Genomic DNA, 20,582 nt, shown 5'->3' with positions numbered 1-20,582 from the left:
GGAGGGTGTATGCCACTCCCAAAAATAGTACAGAGCAGATGGTACAGTTGTAAATATCTAAAGAATTGAGACCTGGGAATCTCAAAATGTTGATCCATATTTTCAGTGGATCTCAACACTCCATTCTCATATAGGTCACCAAGCGTATTAACCTCCCTCACAATCCACTCTGTCCAGCAGAAAGGGGACTTATTAATACATAATTTTGGGTTCAGCCATATGCTCGAGGCAACATTTAAATAAATGTCTGAATTAAACATTCTGGACAATTTTGTCCATACTGCATGCAAATGCGAGATAACGGGGTGTAACTTAACTTCTCCGGTTAGTTTGATAGAAAGGCTTTGCAATGGCGAGATAGGGGCAAGAACTTCCTGTTCAATACAAAACCAGGGAGGGGCTCTCTCAGGTGGAAGCAACCAACGAGCCTGGGTAGGCCTAGCCCACCTTTGTCAATCGGCCTATGTAACATACTGAAGTATAATCTGGGACGTTTACCATTCCAAATGAGGGACTTCGCTATGCTATCAAATTGATTGAAAGAAGAGAGGGGGACATCTATAGGGAGAGATTGTAGCAGGGAATTGGATTTTGGAATACAATTCATTTTAATAACATTATCCCAGTCATAGATAAATGTACTGAAGCCCACCTGTCCACATCACTCGAAAACCTTTTTACTAAAGGGTCAAAATTAACTCTAACTAAATCGCACAAATTTGCTAGGAATAAAATACCCAAATACTTAATGCCCTGTTTGGGCCACTGAAAGTACCGGGCAGTACGCTGTCAGCGCCAAAGCTTTGGATTTAGAATAATTAACTCTGTATCCTGAGAACTTAGAAAAGGAATTAATAATTCTGTGGAGGCAAGGCATAGATCTAGTACGGTTGGAGACGAATAATAAAATATAATTTGCGTAAAGCAAAAGCTTATGCGCCACACCTCCCGCCATCACCCCTGGAAAATCATCCTCCTAATCGCGGCTGCTAATGGTTCCAGGGCGAGACAGAACAATAATGGGGAAAGAGGGCAACCCTGCTGGGTGCCCCTATCCAGAGTAAAATAATCTGAAATTAATCCATTCGTTTGAACCGCCGCTACCGGTTGTCTATAAAGTAACTTAATCCATCCAATAAATGTATTCCCAAACCCGTACATTTCCAAAATCTTAAAAACATAATCCCATTCTACCATATCAAACGTATTTTTGCCGTCAAGTGAGATGGCAGCAAGTGGAGTCTGATCATTCGCCACTGACCACATGATATTGATGAAACACCTAATGTTATCAGAAGAGCTACGGCCCCAAAAAACCCCCACCTAATCTATATGTATAAGAGATGTCATAACTTAATCGGTTAGCCAAATTTTTGACAATATTTTAACGTCTAGCTGGATCAGGGAAATTGGACGGTAACTCTTACACTCCCTTGGATATTTGTCCTTTTTAAGAATCAGACTGATCAGGGCTTGTGTCATGATTGGCGGAAGCTTTCCATTCTTTAATGATTCTGTAAAAACTAGCAAAAGTGGAGCCAGTTCTGTAGCATACGATCTAAAAAATTCAGCGCCAAAGCTGTCTGACCTCGGAGTCTTGCCTTTAGGCAAGGCCTTAATTAAGCCACCAAGCTCTTCCAAGGTTATCTCAGAATCAAGATAATTTTTTTGCTCAGCCGACAGTTTAGGGAGTTCTAATGGTTCCACAAAGTTTCTAATATCCTCTTCAGGAGACGAAGATGTGGAACTATAAAGATCAAGATAGAATTCTTTAAAAGCATTATTAATATCAGTGGCCAACGTAAATATTTCACCACTAGTAGATTTCACTGAGGGAATGGTGGAAAAATACTCTCTCTGTTTTATATATCTAGCCAGAAGCTTCCCTGCTTTGTCCCCCGACAAAGTCAAAGTATGACTATCTTGCCCTGAATAGCCAAAACTCCTTCCGCAGCAAAATAGTATTATATCTGTATTTCAATCAAGTCAATTCTCTGAGGCCATTAGACGACATTCAGCGCTTCAGCTCTGCCTCGGCACTTTTAATATTTCCTTCTAGTTCCACGAGTTCTTGTGCTTTGGATTTTTTGGTGAATGCAGCTTACTGTATAATCCGGCCCCTAAGAACCACCTTAAGTGCCTCCCAAGCCACGCCCACAGAGGATACTGAGGACCAGTTGGTCTCCATATAGACATTGATTTCAGCCTTTAGCATTTGTTCTAATAGAATATTTTTCAAAAGGGATACATTAAAGCACCAACTAGATGATTTCTTTTTCTCCGTATGTGGCAACACCTCTAAACACACCAGGGTGTGATCTGAGACTAAAATGTTTCCAATTGAACAATCAAGAACAGATGAAATAAGGGAATTATATATATATATATATATATATATATATATATATATATATATATATATATATATATATATATATATATATATAAATCTATTCTAGAATAAATCTTATGGAAGATTAAATTATAAAGTCCCTGCCAGATGGGTTCAAAAGTCTCCAAATATCTGTAAGACCCTGAAGCGTCACTGTTGCTCTAGGGGGCTTGCACACTTTTGCTTCATTATGATCAAGGCAAGCAAATGACTTAGCCAGAAATACTCCACAAAATAAACTCCAGCTGATAGGCGGACAAAGCACAAAGAGTGTGTAGATTAATCCACAAAACCGTCCCGAAGGTGTGCTCTACAAAATAAACTCCAGCCACTAACCAGCACAAAAAGAGCGTGCAGAATCTTCAAACAGTCAAGCAAATATTCAGTGAGCCAGCCCACTCGACTGCAACATGAGTACCACAAGGTGACTTACTTACTCCATTGACTTTATGAAGGACATCGCTTGCTGTGGGCATGTGAATGTTTTACGGCCATCCTTAGCATCTATTCTCAATTTGGCCGGGAATATCAGTGCAAAAGTGACCTTCTGTTGATTTAAATGTTTCTTGCATTCCTTGAATCGATCACGTTTCTCTCTTGTCGAGTTTGCAAAGTCTGGGAACAAGAAAATGATGTGGTTCTTCCAAGAAAGCCTTCCTTTACTCTTCGCCTTGCGTAAAACAAGATCTTTATTGGATGATCTCAGAAATTTGGCCAGAATTGATCGGGGCCTGTCTCCCTCCGCAGATCTCCAAGCCAGATCCCTTTGAGCTCACTCGATTTCTATCTTATGGCCTGCTATGTCGAGCAGACTCGGAAAGAGCCCATCTAGGAATTTCACCGTATCCTGTCCTTCTTCTTCCTCAGGAATCCCAATGATACAGACATTATTCCATTGGCTACGGTTTTCCATGTCCTCCAACTTCTCCCAAACGTGCTCCAAATCCACCTTGGTTGCTAGCGGATTAGCAGAAATTTCCCTCTCCGATGACTCCAGATAATCTATCCGTTTCTCGATATCCCCCACTTTTGTAACCATATCAATGAATTTCGCCTCCATGGCAGTGATCAATTGACGTATCACAGCAAGATCCTCCAAGACAGCAACGACATTCGTCAGCATTGCCGACATGTTCAACATCTCTCGCTGCAATTTCCGCACTTCTCCGACCAAATCGACTCCCGGATGTTTCCAGAGCCCAAGGATTTTGAATTCTTTGACATATTGTCCTCCTAGAACAGTTATGGAACAGAGTATATCGAATCTCACCAGTTTATGTCATAAAAAGTATTAAAACTAGCAAAGTGCGCAGAGCTCACCGTTCCCACTTCTGATCCTCGCATGGCGTCACGTCTGTCCCTGACATTTCACGTTCTTAAAATAAAGTTGTGATCCTAACTGACCTAAGACAGGTAATGTTTTCTGTGATTAAATGTCAGGAAATGTGAAAAACTGAGTATAAATGTATTTGGCTAAGGTGTATGTAAACTTCTGACTTCAACACTATGAATGAAAATGTTCATATTAAACAAAAGAATTATCATATAATTTAATGACTGCTGTCAAACATTTCAAACATAACCAGAACCATTATTGGTCATTCAGCATTTCAGTGAAAATGACTAACAATAAAGACATCTGAGATTAAAACTTGCTAAAAGTTACCAAAATGTAAAATGTTTTCATATGTTTAACAGCAATAACTTACAAAAGTCAAAGATGACTTCTCTTTTTGCTCACATCTTGTCTCAGTTAGATTGCATGTTGTCAGCAGCTCAATGTCTGTTTGCACGTGAAATGCCGGGGCAGGCTGTTGGGCTCATTAATAATAATCACATTGTCTGCGTTCGCCCAAACTGATTTGCTGAATCAAAATGAGGATTGTGACGTGAGCACTAGCCAATGGGATTACTGCTTTTGAGTTAGTGCCACCCACTGCTGAAGCAAACAGCTGGCAGAGTCTTCTGCTGGGTCTTAAAGGCTTCGTTTTAGGCAAATGTCTTCACTCTTTTCCCTTGCACTAAAATTAAGCAATATAAATGTATTAAAATGCATTTATTATTTTGCTAGAAACATCACCTCATTTAAATTTAGTTATTTCTAAAAGTGAGGGAGAGCACCCCCCCCCCCCCACACACACACACACACAGTTATAATGGTTGCCACATCCCTGAGTAATTTACTCTCACACCGTGTTTGTAGCAGGACAGGCAGGTAGGACATTTTGATAGTGTTAGAAACAGTAACTAAGGGGAGCTCGTCTTAGCGGAGAGTCAGTTCCTCACCATAGATGGCACAGATTTTTTAACAACCTCTTTTTCATGCAACGTGAACACAGAATGTGCATTCCCTACCATGTGGAGGAGTTTTGCATAACCATGCTAGAAACAGTACTCATTTGCACACGTTTATACCAGTATATCACCCATCCCTACTCTCTCAATTTCTTTCTCTCTCTCTCAAAGCTATAAAGGCAACTTGTTATAAAACTTTTTATTTGAGTGTGTGTTCCAGTGCATGTAACGCTCCATAGCAAATAAACAGCTTTGTGGTTGGCTGCTTTCTGAAGGTTGCAAAGTCTCGCTCTTGTAAATGGCATTCTTTAATCATGGTTTAACAGCCAGCCCTTCATCAAGCTCAGTCCACTAATAGCAGAGCAGGGGGGATGCTTCTGTTCTAATGAGAATTGAAGAGCAGAGTGTGGAGATGCTGAAGCATGGCACAATTCTTTCCCTCTAGTCATTTTCAGAAGTGTGATCATTCCAGCTTTCCCACAACTCCTGCTGTCTGATTCTCCTCATGGCACACTTTAAATTGCTGCACTTCACAGTTTCCAAACACACAAAACATCTAATACAAAATAGTGTGAAGGGGTACTTGAATTTCCAAGTTTTAGGTTTTAGCTTAGCAGTTGTACATAGTTTGTAGAGATAGGGATTGAAGTAAGCCCGACTAGTTCAGTGGTTCTCAACTGGCAAGTCACAACACAAAAAAGGTCACAGGTCTATTCTGATAGGGGAGTGTACAACAAAGAAAAATAATGCTAAATGCTAATTATTAACTGTAATTAATTATAATGTATAATCATAGCAAAGTTAGTGTAGCCAAATAACTTCTTAAAGGGAGAAGAAACCGCTTCCCATATCTTTTGTTGTTGATGGCAGTGCATCAAATCAACAGAGCAAAATTCATCTGTCACTCGGAAGAAGCTTGCCACATTGGATAGATGCCAACATTGACTGGTTCATCTAGTTCAGAGATGTCCAAAACAGGGCCCACAGGCCAAAGGCGGCCTGTGATGACCGTTGATTTGGCCTGCCTTGCCATATATGACAAGAGGGGAAAACATTGAAAAAAAAAATACTATTGCAGCTTTTCATTGCGTTAATTTAGCAGATTGTAGAGTAATGTTTCCCCCTCCACCCCCCCATAAAGGAGGGGAACCAGGGCAACTTTCATATTTTAATATAATACAGTTTGTAGGGCCTGAAATTTGTGCGAGATTGTGGGTTTTGTGCACAATTTATGTTCATAATGTGGAAAATTCTCATGCACTTTGATTGACTTTACAGTGCAGCTGCAAATTAGTAAACCAGTAGATAAAGAATCTAAATCAAATCAGTAAATTTGTTTTTGTAACAAACTGTAATTCCAGAAGCTGTGTGAGTAAATCCGCTCTGTCTCTCCCTCTTGCAGCTGTCAGCAGTGCATTCGAGCGCTTGTTAAATTTAGTGTGAGCGCGAGCTTTTTCGCATAGTTACTAAACTTACTAAACCTGTTAATTCTACATGCATATGACGTCATACCGCGTCAAGAAAGGCAGAAATAGCAAAAATGCTTTGTGTCATGTACCATCTGGAGGCCTATGGTGAAGAAAGGCACTTAAACATCTGTTACATCTCTCAATTCCATCTCTTTTTCCATCCAAGGTGGAAAAATCCACTGCAATCTGATATAGTTCCAAATATATCAATCACAATCTTCATTTGAATTTTCGCTGAGCATTATTTGTTTCGTGCTGTCCATTGTGCAGATGTTGCCGAGTCAGTGGCGGATGCTCACGCCATAAACGTGTACAGAATTGGCATGAAGGATTTGCTACGTTTTTTTTATAAGCTCCTCATTCTAAATCTGTCGGTGTCATTTTGTATTTCTTTTTTATACCCTTTTCTCCCAATTTGGAATGCCTAATTCCCACTACTTAGTAGGTCCTCATGGTGGCGTGGTTACTCACCTCAATTCGGGTGGTGGAGGAAAAGTCTCAGTTGCCTCCGCTTCTGAGACAGTCAATCCATGCATCTTATCACGTGGCTCATTGTGCATGACACTGCGGAGACTCCCAGCATGTGGAGGCTCATGCTACTCTCCGCGATCCGCGCACAACTTACCACGCGCCCCATTGAGAGCGAGAACCACTAATCCCGACCACGAGGAGGTTACCCCATGTGACACTACCCTCCCTAGCAACCGGGCCAATTTGGTTGCTTAGGAGACCTGACTGGAGTCACTCAGCACACCCTGGATTCAAACTCGCGACTCCAGGGGTGGTAGTCAGCTTCAATACTCGCTGAGCTACCCAGGCCCTCCTGGCTATGTTAATTTAATAGCCAAAATATTTGGAAATAGGTGAGTGAGAAAAAAAAAAATTCAGTAACAATGCACATTATGCAGTGTAGAGATCATGCAACTTTGTAATTATTGAAACATGCCATTAAAAAAAATTATTAATTGTTTAATTAAAGTTTTTGACATAAAAGGATGACAGAGTCATAAGGTTACCAGAAAATGTTTGTTATAATGCAATGTTTACTTTCAGCCTCAATCAAGTTTGATTCTTGGCCTTTTGCAGGAAAAAGTTTGGGCACCTCTGATCTAGTTTATCTAGGTTTCTGTTTATCAATCTCTGACAAGTTTAAATGTCTAAATTCATCCCATCTAAATTCATCCCCTGTTTCTGAATTCATCACCGCCACCACTATAGCCATCAAAACAAACCTTTCAAACCTGCAATAATTTCACTGCTTTTAAAAATTCAAAGACAATTACAGCTATGGTAATGGGAAGTATCTATAATAGCTTTGAACCAGAGTTTACTTGTGTATGGTTTCATTACCACTGTCCATTTGATCCAATTATACTGCAGACTTTTTAATTTTATCGAAACGCAAAAATACGAATTCTGTTACACTGTCTCTAAATGCACCATGAGCCTTTAGCTATTCCTTTCTTTTTCCCTGCCATGTTCATTTTAGCTCCTTTCAGAACACAAAGCATTCTTTTTCATCCATCCCTGCACTTTAACCCATTAAAAAAGCTCAAAAAGCAGAAGTAACTATTTCACTCAGCACACAGGCTTTGAAAAGAGGCCAGTCATCCTAATCACTCCCAATTCTATATGTCTGGTGATTTTCCCTGAGCTGTTTTTGCCAGGTTTTGGCTCAGCAGAGCTATGATTGGTAAAAGCATGCCACCCATGGTCAGTGGAAAATTTACTGCCTTAATGTGCAGTTAACCTGTGGTTGGTCAGACTCGGTCCTACATTACCTGTAACTTCTACACTTAAAAACCGGGACCTTCCAAATTGCTGCCAGGAAGAGTGATGGTGTTGCCCCCAGATGCTTCCAGCCGCATTCATTCTATCGCACATTTACAGAGAAATTTAAGCAGAGCTTGTATCTTTCCAAACACCGTGGTGAAAGCAAGGTCAGCTGTGTTTAGCACAGGGAAGGGGTGTTGAAAGTCAATATGTTTCAGTACATCTGAAATGCCAGTGCATAATTTTCCAAGCATTTCTCTGATTACAGTCATTATATTTGTTTTTGCAGGGCATGCTCTTCCTCATTCCATAATGAAAGAAAAGAAAAACATGGAGATTGAGGAAAGCGCTCATTTTTCATCATCATTTTCTGAGCATTTATTTTCTATTTTCTGCTGTCAAGTATTGTGCCTCCTCTGCTGTGTCTCCTTGTAATACCCTGTTAAATGGAGTGTGAGCCGATGGATTTGGCTGGTCATTTTTCCCCATCTGCAGCTATATCTCACATGTAAATATGAGACCGTGTCAGACATATAATTAGGAACTTTCATATACTTAGTGCCAATGCAGCCATCTCCCAGCCAACACTTTGAGAAAGACAGAGATTGGGGAAGTAAGAAAGGGGATGTTGCAAATAGTAAGCGACAGAGGAAAGAGGAAAAGAAAGTGGTGAGATAGAAAGAGACTATGTTTTAAAAACTGAATGACATCGCTATTCAAGATGAGCCCCTTAAGCAATTTCTAGGCCTATGTGATGTTTTCATTATCATGGCAGCTGCGATACTCAAAAACATGTCTTCTAACATTGAGTTTTTCTTCTTACCAGTAGAGACTATGCTACACTGTTTAAACCACACAGTGTAGCATAGATTATGCTATATTGTTTATACCACTGTATATACAGTATGTGGCGTAATTTTAAAAAATCTGCTAACAAGCAGAAAACTAGTCCAGTCTGCAAAATGTATATCAGTTTCTAGGCTTCAAACTTGGTTCTTCCTTTCAGAATTTTCAACATATGATGTTTTAAGTAGGGATATACATTTTCAGACATTTTCATAAACGATTGTCTTGGAAAAAAATTATCAATTAATTGATTAACCGTTAACATGAATATCAAAACGCACGTGGAGAACTGAATAATATGTGTATGTAGCCTATTGTTTAAATATAATTTTCATTATTACACTTAAGAAATGCAAGTACTGGATTTTCCTCTTAAAATATTCTTAGTTCAGTGTATTTAAATATATTTAGGCTATGTTTAGTTCGAATGTGGGAATTGTTTAATAACTGTTAATGAAATAGGCTACTTTTAGTAGTAACGTCTATCTTAAGATACTTATATAAAATTTGTGTACATATCTGAGTTCATTCAAACATTACGTTGTGGATCGTGGGATATTTCGGATCTTTGGACTTTTTTTTTATTAGAACTTAAGTCAAATCATAACATGTTACATAAACACAGTACATAACATAAGCTACCGCTTTTTTGGTGATAGTGTGATGTCAGCTGAATGTACCTTCTTGCTTTCCCGGGCGATTGCTGATGTAATTGTAGGTTGGGATGAAACAAGGAGATCAAAAGTGCTTGTTGTCATGTTGTACTTTAACACACTATCACAGTGTATGCAGAAAACCTTAATGTCCATTTATAGAGAAATGCTCCAACATTGTTTACATTGAGTCCGCTTCATCTCTGAGGCCTGTACCTTGAAGCCGGTTTCAATGGCTAGCCAGTTAAGTTTTAATTTAGTATGCCTCAACCCCAGGTTTTAGGTACCATGAATATTGGTCGGCTTTTAGCGTTGTTCATTGCCATAGCAACTTATGCTGCATGGCAAACCTGCTCCATAGCAGGTTGAGCGTGGATGCCGCGGTGGATGGCGTGAAGCCTCCACACACGCTGTGTCTCTGTGGCAACACGCTGAACAAGCCATGTGATAAGACACGTGGTTTGACGGTCTCAGACGCGGAGGCAACTGGGATTCGTCCTCCGCCACCCGGATTGAGGCGAATCATGGACTCGAGATGAACATACAGTATTGTACTTGAAGTTATAAAAATATAAGCAATAAGCAATATAAGCAGTACACAAATACATCTATTATAAAAAGAACAAATATGTCTTATTATTGCATTCCAATTTTTTGCATACAGTATTTCAAGTGCTCACTTTGTAATTAATCAATTGTAGATTTTTTATGCTTTTTTTCTTTTTTACTAAAAACAATGTGCAAATTGTACATCAAGATAAATAAAAAAATAAAAAAACACTATATTATTTTGAATAACCATATCAAATAACCATTCACAGCATATTCTATAAATAACGTGTGATTCATTCATTTACATGTTATGTTTTATTTCAAATAAAGTGGAAAGAAAGTTAAGGCATCACCACTAATATTAAATGAGATAGGACATCATACTCATATTTTAACTAATATTGTTCAAAAATCAAGAATCTGAAGGAAACAATCTATCTAAATTAATATATAATATTTTTAAGCAAATCCCATTTATGTTCACATTCCAGACTTTTATTATTAATTTTAAATGTTACTTTTTCCATTTGGTATATTTCCAAAGATATACAGTGTCCTGTATATCTCTTTCAAGTCCACTCTTTAAAATTCCAACATTTTTATTGGATTTGTTGTATTGTATGTATCAATTATATAATTTATTAATTGATGCCTTTTTTATTTCTTTTACTTTAACTTCTCTTAATAAATATCTTCTTACCTGTATATAATTAAATAATTGTGAATTTGGAAGCTCGTAGGCTGTAGAACCCTTTCTTCATCTCGGCTGGAGGGATAGGCTCTATCGCGCCCTTTCGCAGAAGGGTAGTGATCTCCGCAGCCAAGGTAGCGGCATTCTCGCCCTTCACCTAGGTGAAGCGGATGCCGCTGAACCTGGGTGGGCGCCTGGCGAACTGAATCGCGTAGCAGAGTCGGACAATCAGCCACCGCGACGGGTTGGAAAGCACGAGCCACGCGTCCAAACTCCGGGCGAGGGAGACCAAGGGAATGATCACATCGGACATACCGGTGGGTGGGGCCTCGCGGCAGGGCAGAGCTCGAGGTGCCACGTTGAGGGGATTTGAGCCCCGTGGCCGTGCTGAGTCCAGGGACATCGAAGCACTTACCTGGCTCCTGCCGTCCACCATAAGATTGGCCAAGGAGTGGGGAGAAGGAGTCTCGTCCCCATAGTCCACCGGACCCAATCCCATGTGGGCATGTGTGTGCCACAGCTGAGTGCACAGTGGCGGGGGGACCGCCGCTGGAGTGCCATACCTGCAAAGATGGGACGGTAGACGGTGGTCATGATGACGGCTGTGCGCACTGAACATGTGACCCAGGGAACAAGAAAACCGCTCTTTTGTTGAATTTTTGGGTACCGCAGCCTCTTGACATGCGCCGAAATTTAATGAAAACAAAACAAAAGATTCTCCTCCCAGAAATGGAGTGGTCTGCTCACCAGCTCCGGAGAAGCGGGTCTCCTTGCCCCTGGATCGCCGTCTCAGGGGCGCTTCGAAGCCTTCCTCGGGTTCTTGGTGGCCGGCCGTGAGACGGGTGGTGTCTGCTTCCTGCGCTGGGCTTCACGCCAGGGCTGGGCCATGGGGGCGGTGTTGTAGTTGCAGGAGGATGCCCTTGGCGACGAGCAGACGGGGTGCGGTGTCTTGAGCCGCACCGGGGCAGGATGTGCTGTATGACATCCATCTGCTGCTTCACCGCCAATAACTGCTGGGCAAAGTCCTCGATGGTGTCGCCAAATAGGCCAACCTGGGAGATGGCGGCATCAAGGAACCGTGCCTTGTCAGCCTCATACATCTCGACCAAGTTGAGCCAAAGGTGGTGCTCCTGGACCCTCAGGGTGGACATCGCCTGCCTGAGAGACCACGCCGTGACCTTTGTCGCCTGGAGAGCGAGGTCGGATGCCGAGCGCAGTTCCTGCATCAATCCTGGGTCAGAACTACCCTCGTGCAGTTCTTTTAGCGCCTTGGCTTGGTGTACTTGCAGGAGAGCCATGGCGTGCAGGGCAGAGGCGGCTTGTCCAGCGGCACCGTAGGCTCTAACCATCAGGGACGACGTAAACCTACAGGCCCTGGACGGGAGTTTCAGGCACCCACGCCAAGTGGTGGCACTGTGCGGACACATGCTTTTTTGTATGAGTATACTGCTTGATGTCGGTGCGGTCTCCATGGGTCACAAATCTCACACCTCACTTTACTAGGCTCTGTCTGTGACTCTTTTAGAAAATTAAACTCTTTTTGAAGATCCTCATTAAATGTACATGCACATTTCCTTGAACTTTTTCCAGCCTCAATTGCATCTGTGTGCATTTTTCAAACTGACTCTTCAATCAGTTCACTAACTGGACGTCTATTGATAGGGGATTGTGATTGGATAGTTTAATCCATGTACTTTAATCATGTACTTCAAATAACACGGTGTGATTTTATTGGTTTTACAATACAAAATCCTTGGCTACCTTTGATTAGAATGCTCACGTGACTGAGAAAGCCGCATAGGTGATAGAGAAATTTTAGGAGAGGGGAAATACGGGACAAAACACGATTTTTTTCAGAATAAGTCGGGACACTAGAAAAAGTGCTTAAATACGGGACTGTCCTGGGAAAAACAGTCTGCTGTGCGCTGGCTCTCTGCACCTCACTACACTTCAACAGAGGATTCCTCACGAATCTGCTCATGACTACCACGATGCACACACTCACCTATGAACACACTATTCACAGAGTCCTCACGGATCTGCCCACTGTGCGACCACGGCGCGCACGCATCCACGAGCTTCTCCCCCTTCTACTGCAGCCGGTGCCAGGTTCTCCATTCTTCGCCAGCACAGTTTATGTTGTTATTTATTGTTAATAAATCCTTTGAACTGTTCCTCTGCTCTTGGGTCTCTTTGCTCTCGATCTGTGAGAGAAACCAATCCTGAAACCCTGAGGTCATTCAGCAACCTTCATGGTACAGGCCTCAGATCTGTGCTTCGGCTCTTCTTTTGTGAACTGGATAATTACATGCAGCATGTAAGCACACTCTAGCAGCGGGTGACTGTATAGACAGCCTTATCAACGTCTGCTGTTATGATTACTGAACGCATTTGTCCTGAAATTAATTAATCAACGATCGATAAGCTTAACCGATCAAATTATTAACGACAATTAATAGATTTTTGTTTAATCATTAACATCCCTAGTTTTAAGACTTTCGTTTTTACTGTAAGGTTACATTAAGTGAAACAGATGTTTTTGCACTGCTGCCAAACCTGTTCATTTGTCATGAATAGTCTTACATTACCTCAAGTTCTCAAATAAAAAATATAATATTAAATGAGATAATTTACCTTATAAAATACCTTACAGTACACATATTTAATTTGCTGAAGTAGGAAATACTACATGGTTCTTCAATATTTAATTTTTTTTGGAATTGGCAGCAAAAACAGCTATGTTGTGATATACTGTATATACCATTATCGTGATATAAAATGACTTAAGATTTTGGTCACATCCCCCACCCTATAGACTATGTAGACTGTAGGACATAACCTTGTCTTGTTTGGCAAGCCGTAGAAATGTCAGTGTTTTCACTAATGGCTGCTTTTGTTTCTAAATGCTCGTTAATTATTATTCGGCTGAATGACAGCACAAGGAATGCGTGCATGCTGCCTTGTGTGTGTGTGTGTTTGTGTGTGTGTGAGAGAGAGAGAGTGAATTAATGTGTATGACCTCCTGTCTCAGAACCAGCATGAGTTGGATGGATGAAGTTTGGCCCCTCTAGCCAGATGGGCTATATCAAAAGCTCAGTGGTGTTAGACTAATACCTGCCCATTATCTCTCTCTCTCTCTCTCTCTCTCTCAGACCATAGAAAACTGTGTATGCATCTTGAGGAACCTCTCGTATCGGCTTGCAGCTGAAACGTCTCAGGGACAGCAGATGGGGACGGATGAGCTGGACGGTCTCCTGTGTAGTGATGCCAGCGGGAAGGATGGAGAGAACTCAGGCTGCTGGGGAAAGAAGAAAAAGAAGAAGAAGTCCCAGGATCAGGTGGGCCTTCCACGGTGGCAGTTAAAAGCATTTTGTAGCTACGGTGTGACCCTGACCTACACATAATGAGTTATTCTCATGGCTGGGCTGATTCTTTTTCATTATTCTGTGAAGAGATTGATCTCAGGGAGCACTGATTAATAAAGCTGCTGTGGTGATGGAGACGTGCAGGCTAAACCTTGTGTCTAACACATTTTGCTTGGGAATCAAGGCCCATAGTGCAGTCAACATGACGCGTAAGCAGGTTCCACAGTGGTATGGGCTTTATTCTCCATTATAACACAGCTCTTCTTTAATCTGATTTCTCTTTTGCAGCATTCTGCTGCCAAATATTTTAGTATAATGACCACAAAACTGTATTACTGACTGATTTCCCAGACAACTGATTACTACAGTACAACGCTGTGCTAGTTTTATGTCTCTCATATCAGGTCAAGTGATTTTGCCAATTAGGATGTGTTCTGGGGTGAAAATGTTTTGCTGATCCTGAACAACATTCCTAACCGTACCCTTTTCCATTTTCCTAAAATCTGATAGGTTGATGCAGGGTTCCCACGGTCATGGAAAACCTGGAAATATTAGCTAGCTAGCTGAATAGCAGAGGAAACTCTTTATTAATCTCATGCAGGAGAAGTCAGTCAGATGTGGAGAGGGAATGTGGAGGTGGGAGAGTGGTTGTGTAACATGACTCCCTCTGGAGATGTCCTGATACACAGGCTGGTGATATACTGTAGCGGCTGATAACTGAATTGATCCTTTTTAGCTTTTATGCTTACTAAATAAAACCTGCATTGCTGTGAAAGAGATGCCTATCACAACATGCTCCTGTTGCTACGCTTAAGCAAAGGAGTGGTAACATTTTAAAATCATCTGATTAAAATAAAACATCAAAGCTATTGCTCTGTTGAGATTAAGATTTATAAGAGATTTTATTAAACATAGTTTGGGAATATGTTTTGCTCTTTCTCATTTTAAGACATTCAGAATTGCATTTCCCTCATTCATTACCTCAAAGCCCTTACATAAGTTGGTAGAACTGTTTTAGGATTCAGTCAGATCTATCCCCATCTGTCTCTGTTCAATCAGAGTACAGATTGAATGGTAATGAATGAGGCAGAAGGAAAGATGCCCATTTTCCACAACACAAACAAATTGTCTCCATGACGGCCCCTAAAACTTGGTTATCTCAAACTAGCGTCAGAGGTTGGGAGGCAGGAAAATGTCCGCCCAAAGTCAAACTCAGTCTGCCGAGACTGACGCAAAATAACACTAGATTGCATAAAAATCTCACTCCCATTATTATCAATTAAGCTGTATGCAATGGAAGTTGACAATCTTCCCTTTCTTATGTATGTTGCATTGCACAGAGTCTACAGTCTCATTATTTTTCTTATCCATCTAAAATAAAAATGTTTTATTTACCATTATCAAATGTGTGAATTTATCGCTATTTTAATGCCTCTTAAGCATCTTGTGCAGAGGAGGGGGGTTACAAGGCTCGTGTGGGGGGCATTTTTTTACCTTTACAAAGGTAATTTTCTTCTAGCCTTATGAATCCTGTTATGTCAAATAATTTAATTTAAACAATTAATTCAATTTTAAAATGCCATGTTTCAGTAATTACAAAATTGCATGATCTCTACATTGCATATTGTGTATTGTTACTGAAACAAATGTTTTTTGTTTTTTTTTCATTCACATATTTCCAAATATTTTGGCTATTAAATTAACACCCTACAAAACAAATGCACCGATAGTAGATGACAGCATTTCTCTAGATTTCTCTTAGCAATTGCTTCAAGCCAATTTAATAAAACAATGAACAATAGTCAGAGATATGATTCATACACCAAAAGTGGTTAATGCTCAGTAAAATTATAAAGGCCATTTAACACAGATATAATTTTTTTAAATATTATTATTAATTACATTGTAGCATTTGATCATTTTAGCGCAGGAGAACAACACCGAACTGATGCTGAGCGTGAGAAGCAGAGTACCCGTCTGTGCGCGTTTAAAATATTTTTAATATATGTCATATTTTTTGAGAAAATATGTTCTCAAAACTCGTAAAACTCTCAAGGCCGAAGCATACTCTGTGTAAGTATGTGAGCGTAGGCGCTTCTAGCTACTCAAGCTCATTTTCATGTGTTGTTGCATTCCAAAATGTGTCTGTCCGCAAATCATAACACAGCAGAAGTACACGTTGCATTCTCAATGTAGCCACAAGGGGCACTATAGCGGACATAAGTGTGAACTGTCCGCTTCTACGGTGACTTTTATTTTTCAAGCCAACTACTGTAATGGCAGAGAAACAGTTTGAAATGAATATTGCTGAGCAATAAGTTAATGTCAGTATATTTAGAACAACTTTCCTGAAGAGTAATACATTCAGTTTAAAGGCACATTTACCACCACAGAAACGAAAGAACGCATGTTAAGCTTGTTCAGCCAGACCAGACCATGGCAATGTTTTGGCCAACGCTTTTGATTTGAGTATGCATACTAATGAAAAGTATGTTTCTAGCCTCAAATGGATAGTTCACCCAAAAATTAAAATACTCTTATCATTTACTCACACTCATGCCATCCCAGATGTATATGACTTTCTTCTTTCTTTCTTCTGTAGAACACAAATGAAGATTTTTAGAAGAATATCTCAGCTCTGTTGGTCCTCACAATGCAAGTGAATGGTGACCAGAAATTAGAAGGTCCAAAAATAATATAAAGGAGGCATAAAAGTGATTTATATGACTCCAGTGGTTAAATCCATGTCTTCTGAAGCAATATGATAGGTGTGGGTGAGAAACAGATCAATATTTAAGCCCTTTTTACTATCATTTTGGGGTTAACTAACCCTTTAAATAAAGGCTGTGATGCACTCTATTACGTTATGTTGTAGCATAGTCACTTATTATGTGTTTCACCTCTCAAGTCAGTGAAAACATGGGTCGGTTCTGAGAAAGCTTTGCAGATTCCCCAGCCGAGCACCAGCTCCAGTACGAGAACCAGCACCATTTTGGTGGAAATGGGTAGAAGAGTCCTTTATCTCTGACTATGGGACTGCAGCAAGTACTATTTCACTGCATTACCTAAGGTGCCCTCTCATATCATGTACCGGACTTTCTCCTCAGCCGAGACGTTTTGAAAGAGGACACCTGGGCCTCCAGGCAACACAAGGCTAATGTATTTTGTTAAATCATTTATCACTAAGTGGCAGCAAGGTAGTCCAGGAAACCAGAGCAAACCACGGTGCTGTTGGGGCAGGGCAGTGGCGTTTAGTGTAGCTAATTGACTGAGAGGAGAGAGTGTGTAAACCAGAGCAATTTTAACCACCAAGCATTGATACCCCTCTCTGAGTTTACTCTGAGAAATAGGGCATGGAACACTCATTATGCTCAAAGCTTTCTGACAAGGAAAGAGTGAGAAGAGAGTTGTGGACAATTTGAGATGCCATTTTATGCTCTGATGGCTCGGGAGAGGCCTTGGGATCACATTGCCACTTTTTAGCTTGAAGGTTACCTCAAGTTTTTTTTTTTTTTTTTTTTTTTTTTTAAGGTTTGTGTTTTGAAATAGATTAAAGACGACCATGTGGACCATTTTTAAAAGCAAAAAAGCCTCAAAACCAGACTTAAAACACAAATCAAACTAGGTATTGGCTTTTAATGAGAAAAAAAATTTAGTGGTGCTTGTCCACGCAAACAACAGTGCAACAACTGCAGTGCTTGAAATGCAGTGCTTGTTACTGCAGTGCAGTAGCATTGTTATACGGTTGCTGTAGTGTCCTGAATGGTTTGCTAGTGTAATCTGGTTGGTTGCTATGATGTTCTGGGTAATTGATTACTGGTTAAAGTCAAAAGTGTCCACTAGCAAGTCTCTGATATTCTGTGTGATCAATAGTTACAGCTCGGTTCTCTCTTCCATTGATGCTTACTTAAGCAACCACCACTATAACAGATTTTCAGCATTGATAAATTATGAATGATTGAATTGTGAATGTGTGGAGATGTTTTCCTCACTGTTTGCATATTGTGAAAAGTTATATTCAACCAAAGTCTTCTCTCAGCCTCTCTCTCTCTCTTTCCCTATCTCTGTTTCTCCTGTGTTCACAGTATGGAAAGAGCAGCAGCCTCACGGGTGTTTCTCCACCCTCCAGCAGTTGATTGAACAACAGAGATGCTCTTCAGCACAGGGAACGTGTGGGAGATGAAAACAGTCTCATTAATAATGGAGGGCGAGAAAGGAGGAGTGAGGCTAAGTGCCAGAGCTAGTTTAAGATGCTGAGGTATCTCACAAGTTGCTCTGACTAAAAGTAGGTCAGCCTGTGAGACCAGCACTTTTCAAATTGATTTACCTACACAACATGCCTCAGAATCAGAGTTAGGCTAAACGCAGGCTTACCGCTCATCATTTCTGTTCAGTTCTGGGTTTATACGGGCAGAGATTTGATACAAGATCTCCCCATACTGTGTTTGTGTGTGTGTGGCTTATGTCCCATTCACAGCTGGCCAAAGGTTTTGGAAATGTGATCATAAATGGGATGTATTGCTGAGAAGATATAGAGTAACATGTCATTGTAATTTGACAAGGAATTTGTTTTCTTGCTGCAAAAAATTCTCTTACGGACCCTAGTGCAATTTATCTGTCAGGACCCCCCTTGTTATCACCTTTCACTCATTTTTACCTTCGGGACAGCGATGGTACACTTCTGCCAACAATCGCTGTCACTCATGTCGCCTGAAGTCGCCTTCTCTCATTGAAAATTAATGAGTTCAGGTCGCTTTGTCACTGATAGTGTGAAGAATACTTTAGAAAGATTGAAATGTTGATGACAACACGTTTTGTGTGTCTTCCTCTCTGACTTTGACTGTCTTTTTCTGTCTCTCTTTCTTTCTGTAGTGGGATGGTGTGGGCCCACTGCCTGACACTGCTGAGCCCCCCAAGGGAATTCAGATGTTGTGGCATCCGTCAATAGTAAAGCCCTACCTCACCCTTTTGTCTGAATGCTCCAACCCAGACACACTGGAGGGGGCCGCCGGGGCGCTGCAGAACCTGGCCGCAGGGAGTTGGAAGGTAAGTCCTACAGTCTGTTACTATGATATCGTCATGACAACAGACAACAGATTTTGCACTGAAACGAGATATTTTTTTTTTTATCTGTTTGAACGTTCACTATCCCTTTTGCCTTGAGAGGTTTAGCAACCAAACTTGTCCTGTGGCATGGCTTCATCATGAATTGCAATATACAGAAATGTATTAAAATGAATAGTATGGATAGAAATTCAATTATAAGATATGGGCATTGTCTAAATGACTATTCATGAGTATACATATTACCTTACATAATTAAAAACATTCAGTTGTCACCAATTTTTTAGTCCTGTGGAGTGACTCACAAAATCCATTTTTTGATATTAACAATTTTTATTGATTCCATTCTACAAATTAAATAAACATAGCAGAAAATGCGGAATCAAATTATGTACAATTAAACCCTTCCCCCCAAACGCCCCCACCCGACACAAACACACACCCCACTGGTCATAAATATTTGGAAAAAAACAAAATCCATTTTTAAAAGGACAATCTCTTGAGAATTCTTAAAGCTGATGTAATTTTTTTTTAAGTTAATATTCTTTCTCACGTCACAGTTTAAAATACAGAGTAAACTACAAGTAAGCCAAGTTGTAGGTTAATTTCACCTAAGCAGAAGTTTTCTTAAGCGGCCATCCAGTCCTACACAGCAAAATGGCTCAACCAATGGTGTGAATTTGGGGCAGGACTATCTGTTTAGACAACCAATAAAAGATGAGGGAGTTTTCTGGAATCTGTTTGAAAATTTGAAATTTGAACTTTTTTATAATTCTCTTTGTTGATGCAAATTTTGCAGAAATTACACACTTCATATCGGTCCTTAACTTAAAGGGATAGTTCACCTAAAAATTACAATTATCTTATTATTTACTAACCATCATGCCATCCCAGATGTGTATGACTTTCTTTCTTCTGCTGAACACACTTAAAGATTTTTAGCTCAGTAGGTCCATACAATGCAAGTGAATGAGTACCAACATTTTAAAGCTCCAAAAAGCACATTAAGGCAGCATAAAAGTAATCCATATGTCTATATCTTCAGTGGTGATATGATAGGTGTGGGTAAAAAAAAACAGATCAATATCTAAGTCCTTTTTTACTATAAATTCTCCTCCATGCCAAGTAGGTGGCAATATGCAAAAATAATGTAAAATGACAAAAAGAAGAAGAATGTGAAAGAGGAGATTGATGGTAAAAAAGGACTTAAATATCTGTTTCTCACCAAACTTATCATATCGCATCTGAAGACATGGATTTAACCACTGGAGTCATATGGATTAGTTCTATGCTGCCTTCATGTGCTTTTGGAGCTTTAAACCTTTTAGAACCCATTCACTTACAATGTGAGGACCTACAGAGCAGAAATATTCTTCTAAAAATCTTTGTTTGTGTTCTGCAGAAGAAAGAAATTCATACACATCTGGGATGGCATAAGGGTGAGTAAATGATGAGAGATTTTTCATTTTGTCACTATCCCTT

At 40.3% G+C, this 20,582-nt stretch overlaps 1 protein-coding gene across 3 annotated transcripts in view; it reads left to right on the top strand.

Moving 5' to 3' along the window:
* The window catches only part of LOC127434765 (catenin delta-2-like), a 426,842-nt gene that overhangs the window by 360,941 nt on the left and 45,319 nt on the right, over positions 1–20,582 (top strand). For all 3 annotated transcript variants that reach the window (XM_051687724.1, XM_051687723.1, XM_051687725.1), the window contains 2 exons: positions 13,824–14,009; positions 18,909–19,082. In XM_051687724.1, the coding sequence (XP_051543684.1) occupies positions 13,824–14,009; positions 18,909–19,082 (360 nt within the window). The remainder of the gene's footprint in view (positions 1–13,823; positions 14,010–18,908; positions 19,083–20,582) is intronic.

This window comes from Myxocyprinus asiaticus, chromosome 44 (genome assembly GCF_019703515.2).
Source record: "Myxocyprinus asiaticus isolate MX2 ecotype Aquarium Trade chromosome 44, UBuf_Myxa_2, whole genome shotgun sequence".
In the NCBI taxonomy this organism is placed as follows: domain Eukaryota; kingdom Metazoa; phylum Chordata; class Actinopteri; order Cypriniformes; family Catostomidae; genus Myxocyprinus; species Myxocyprinus asiaticus.
The sequence above is the reverse complement of the archived record's forward strand: the minus strand, read 5'-3'. Positions and strand labels throughout refer to the sequence as shown.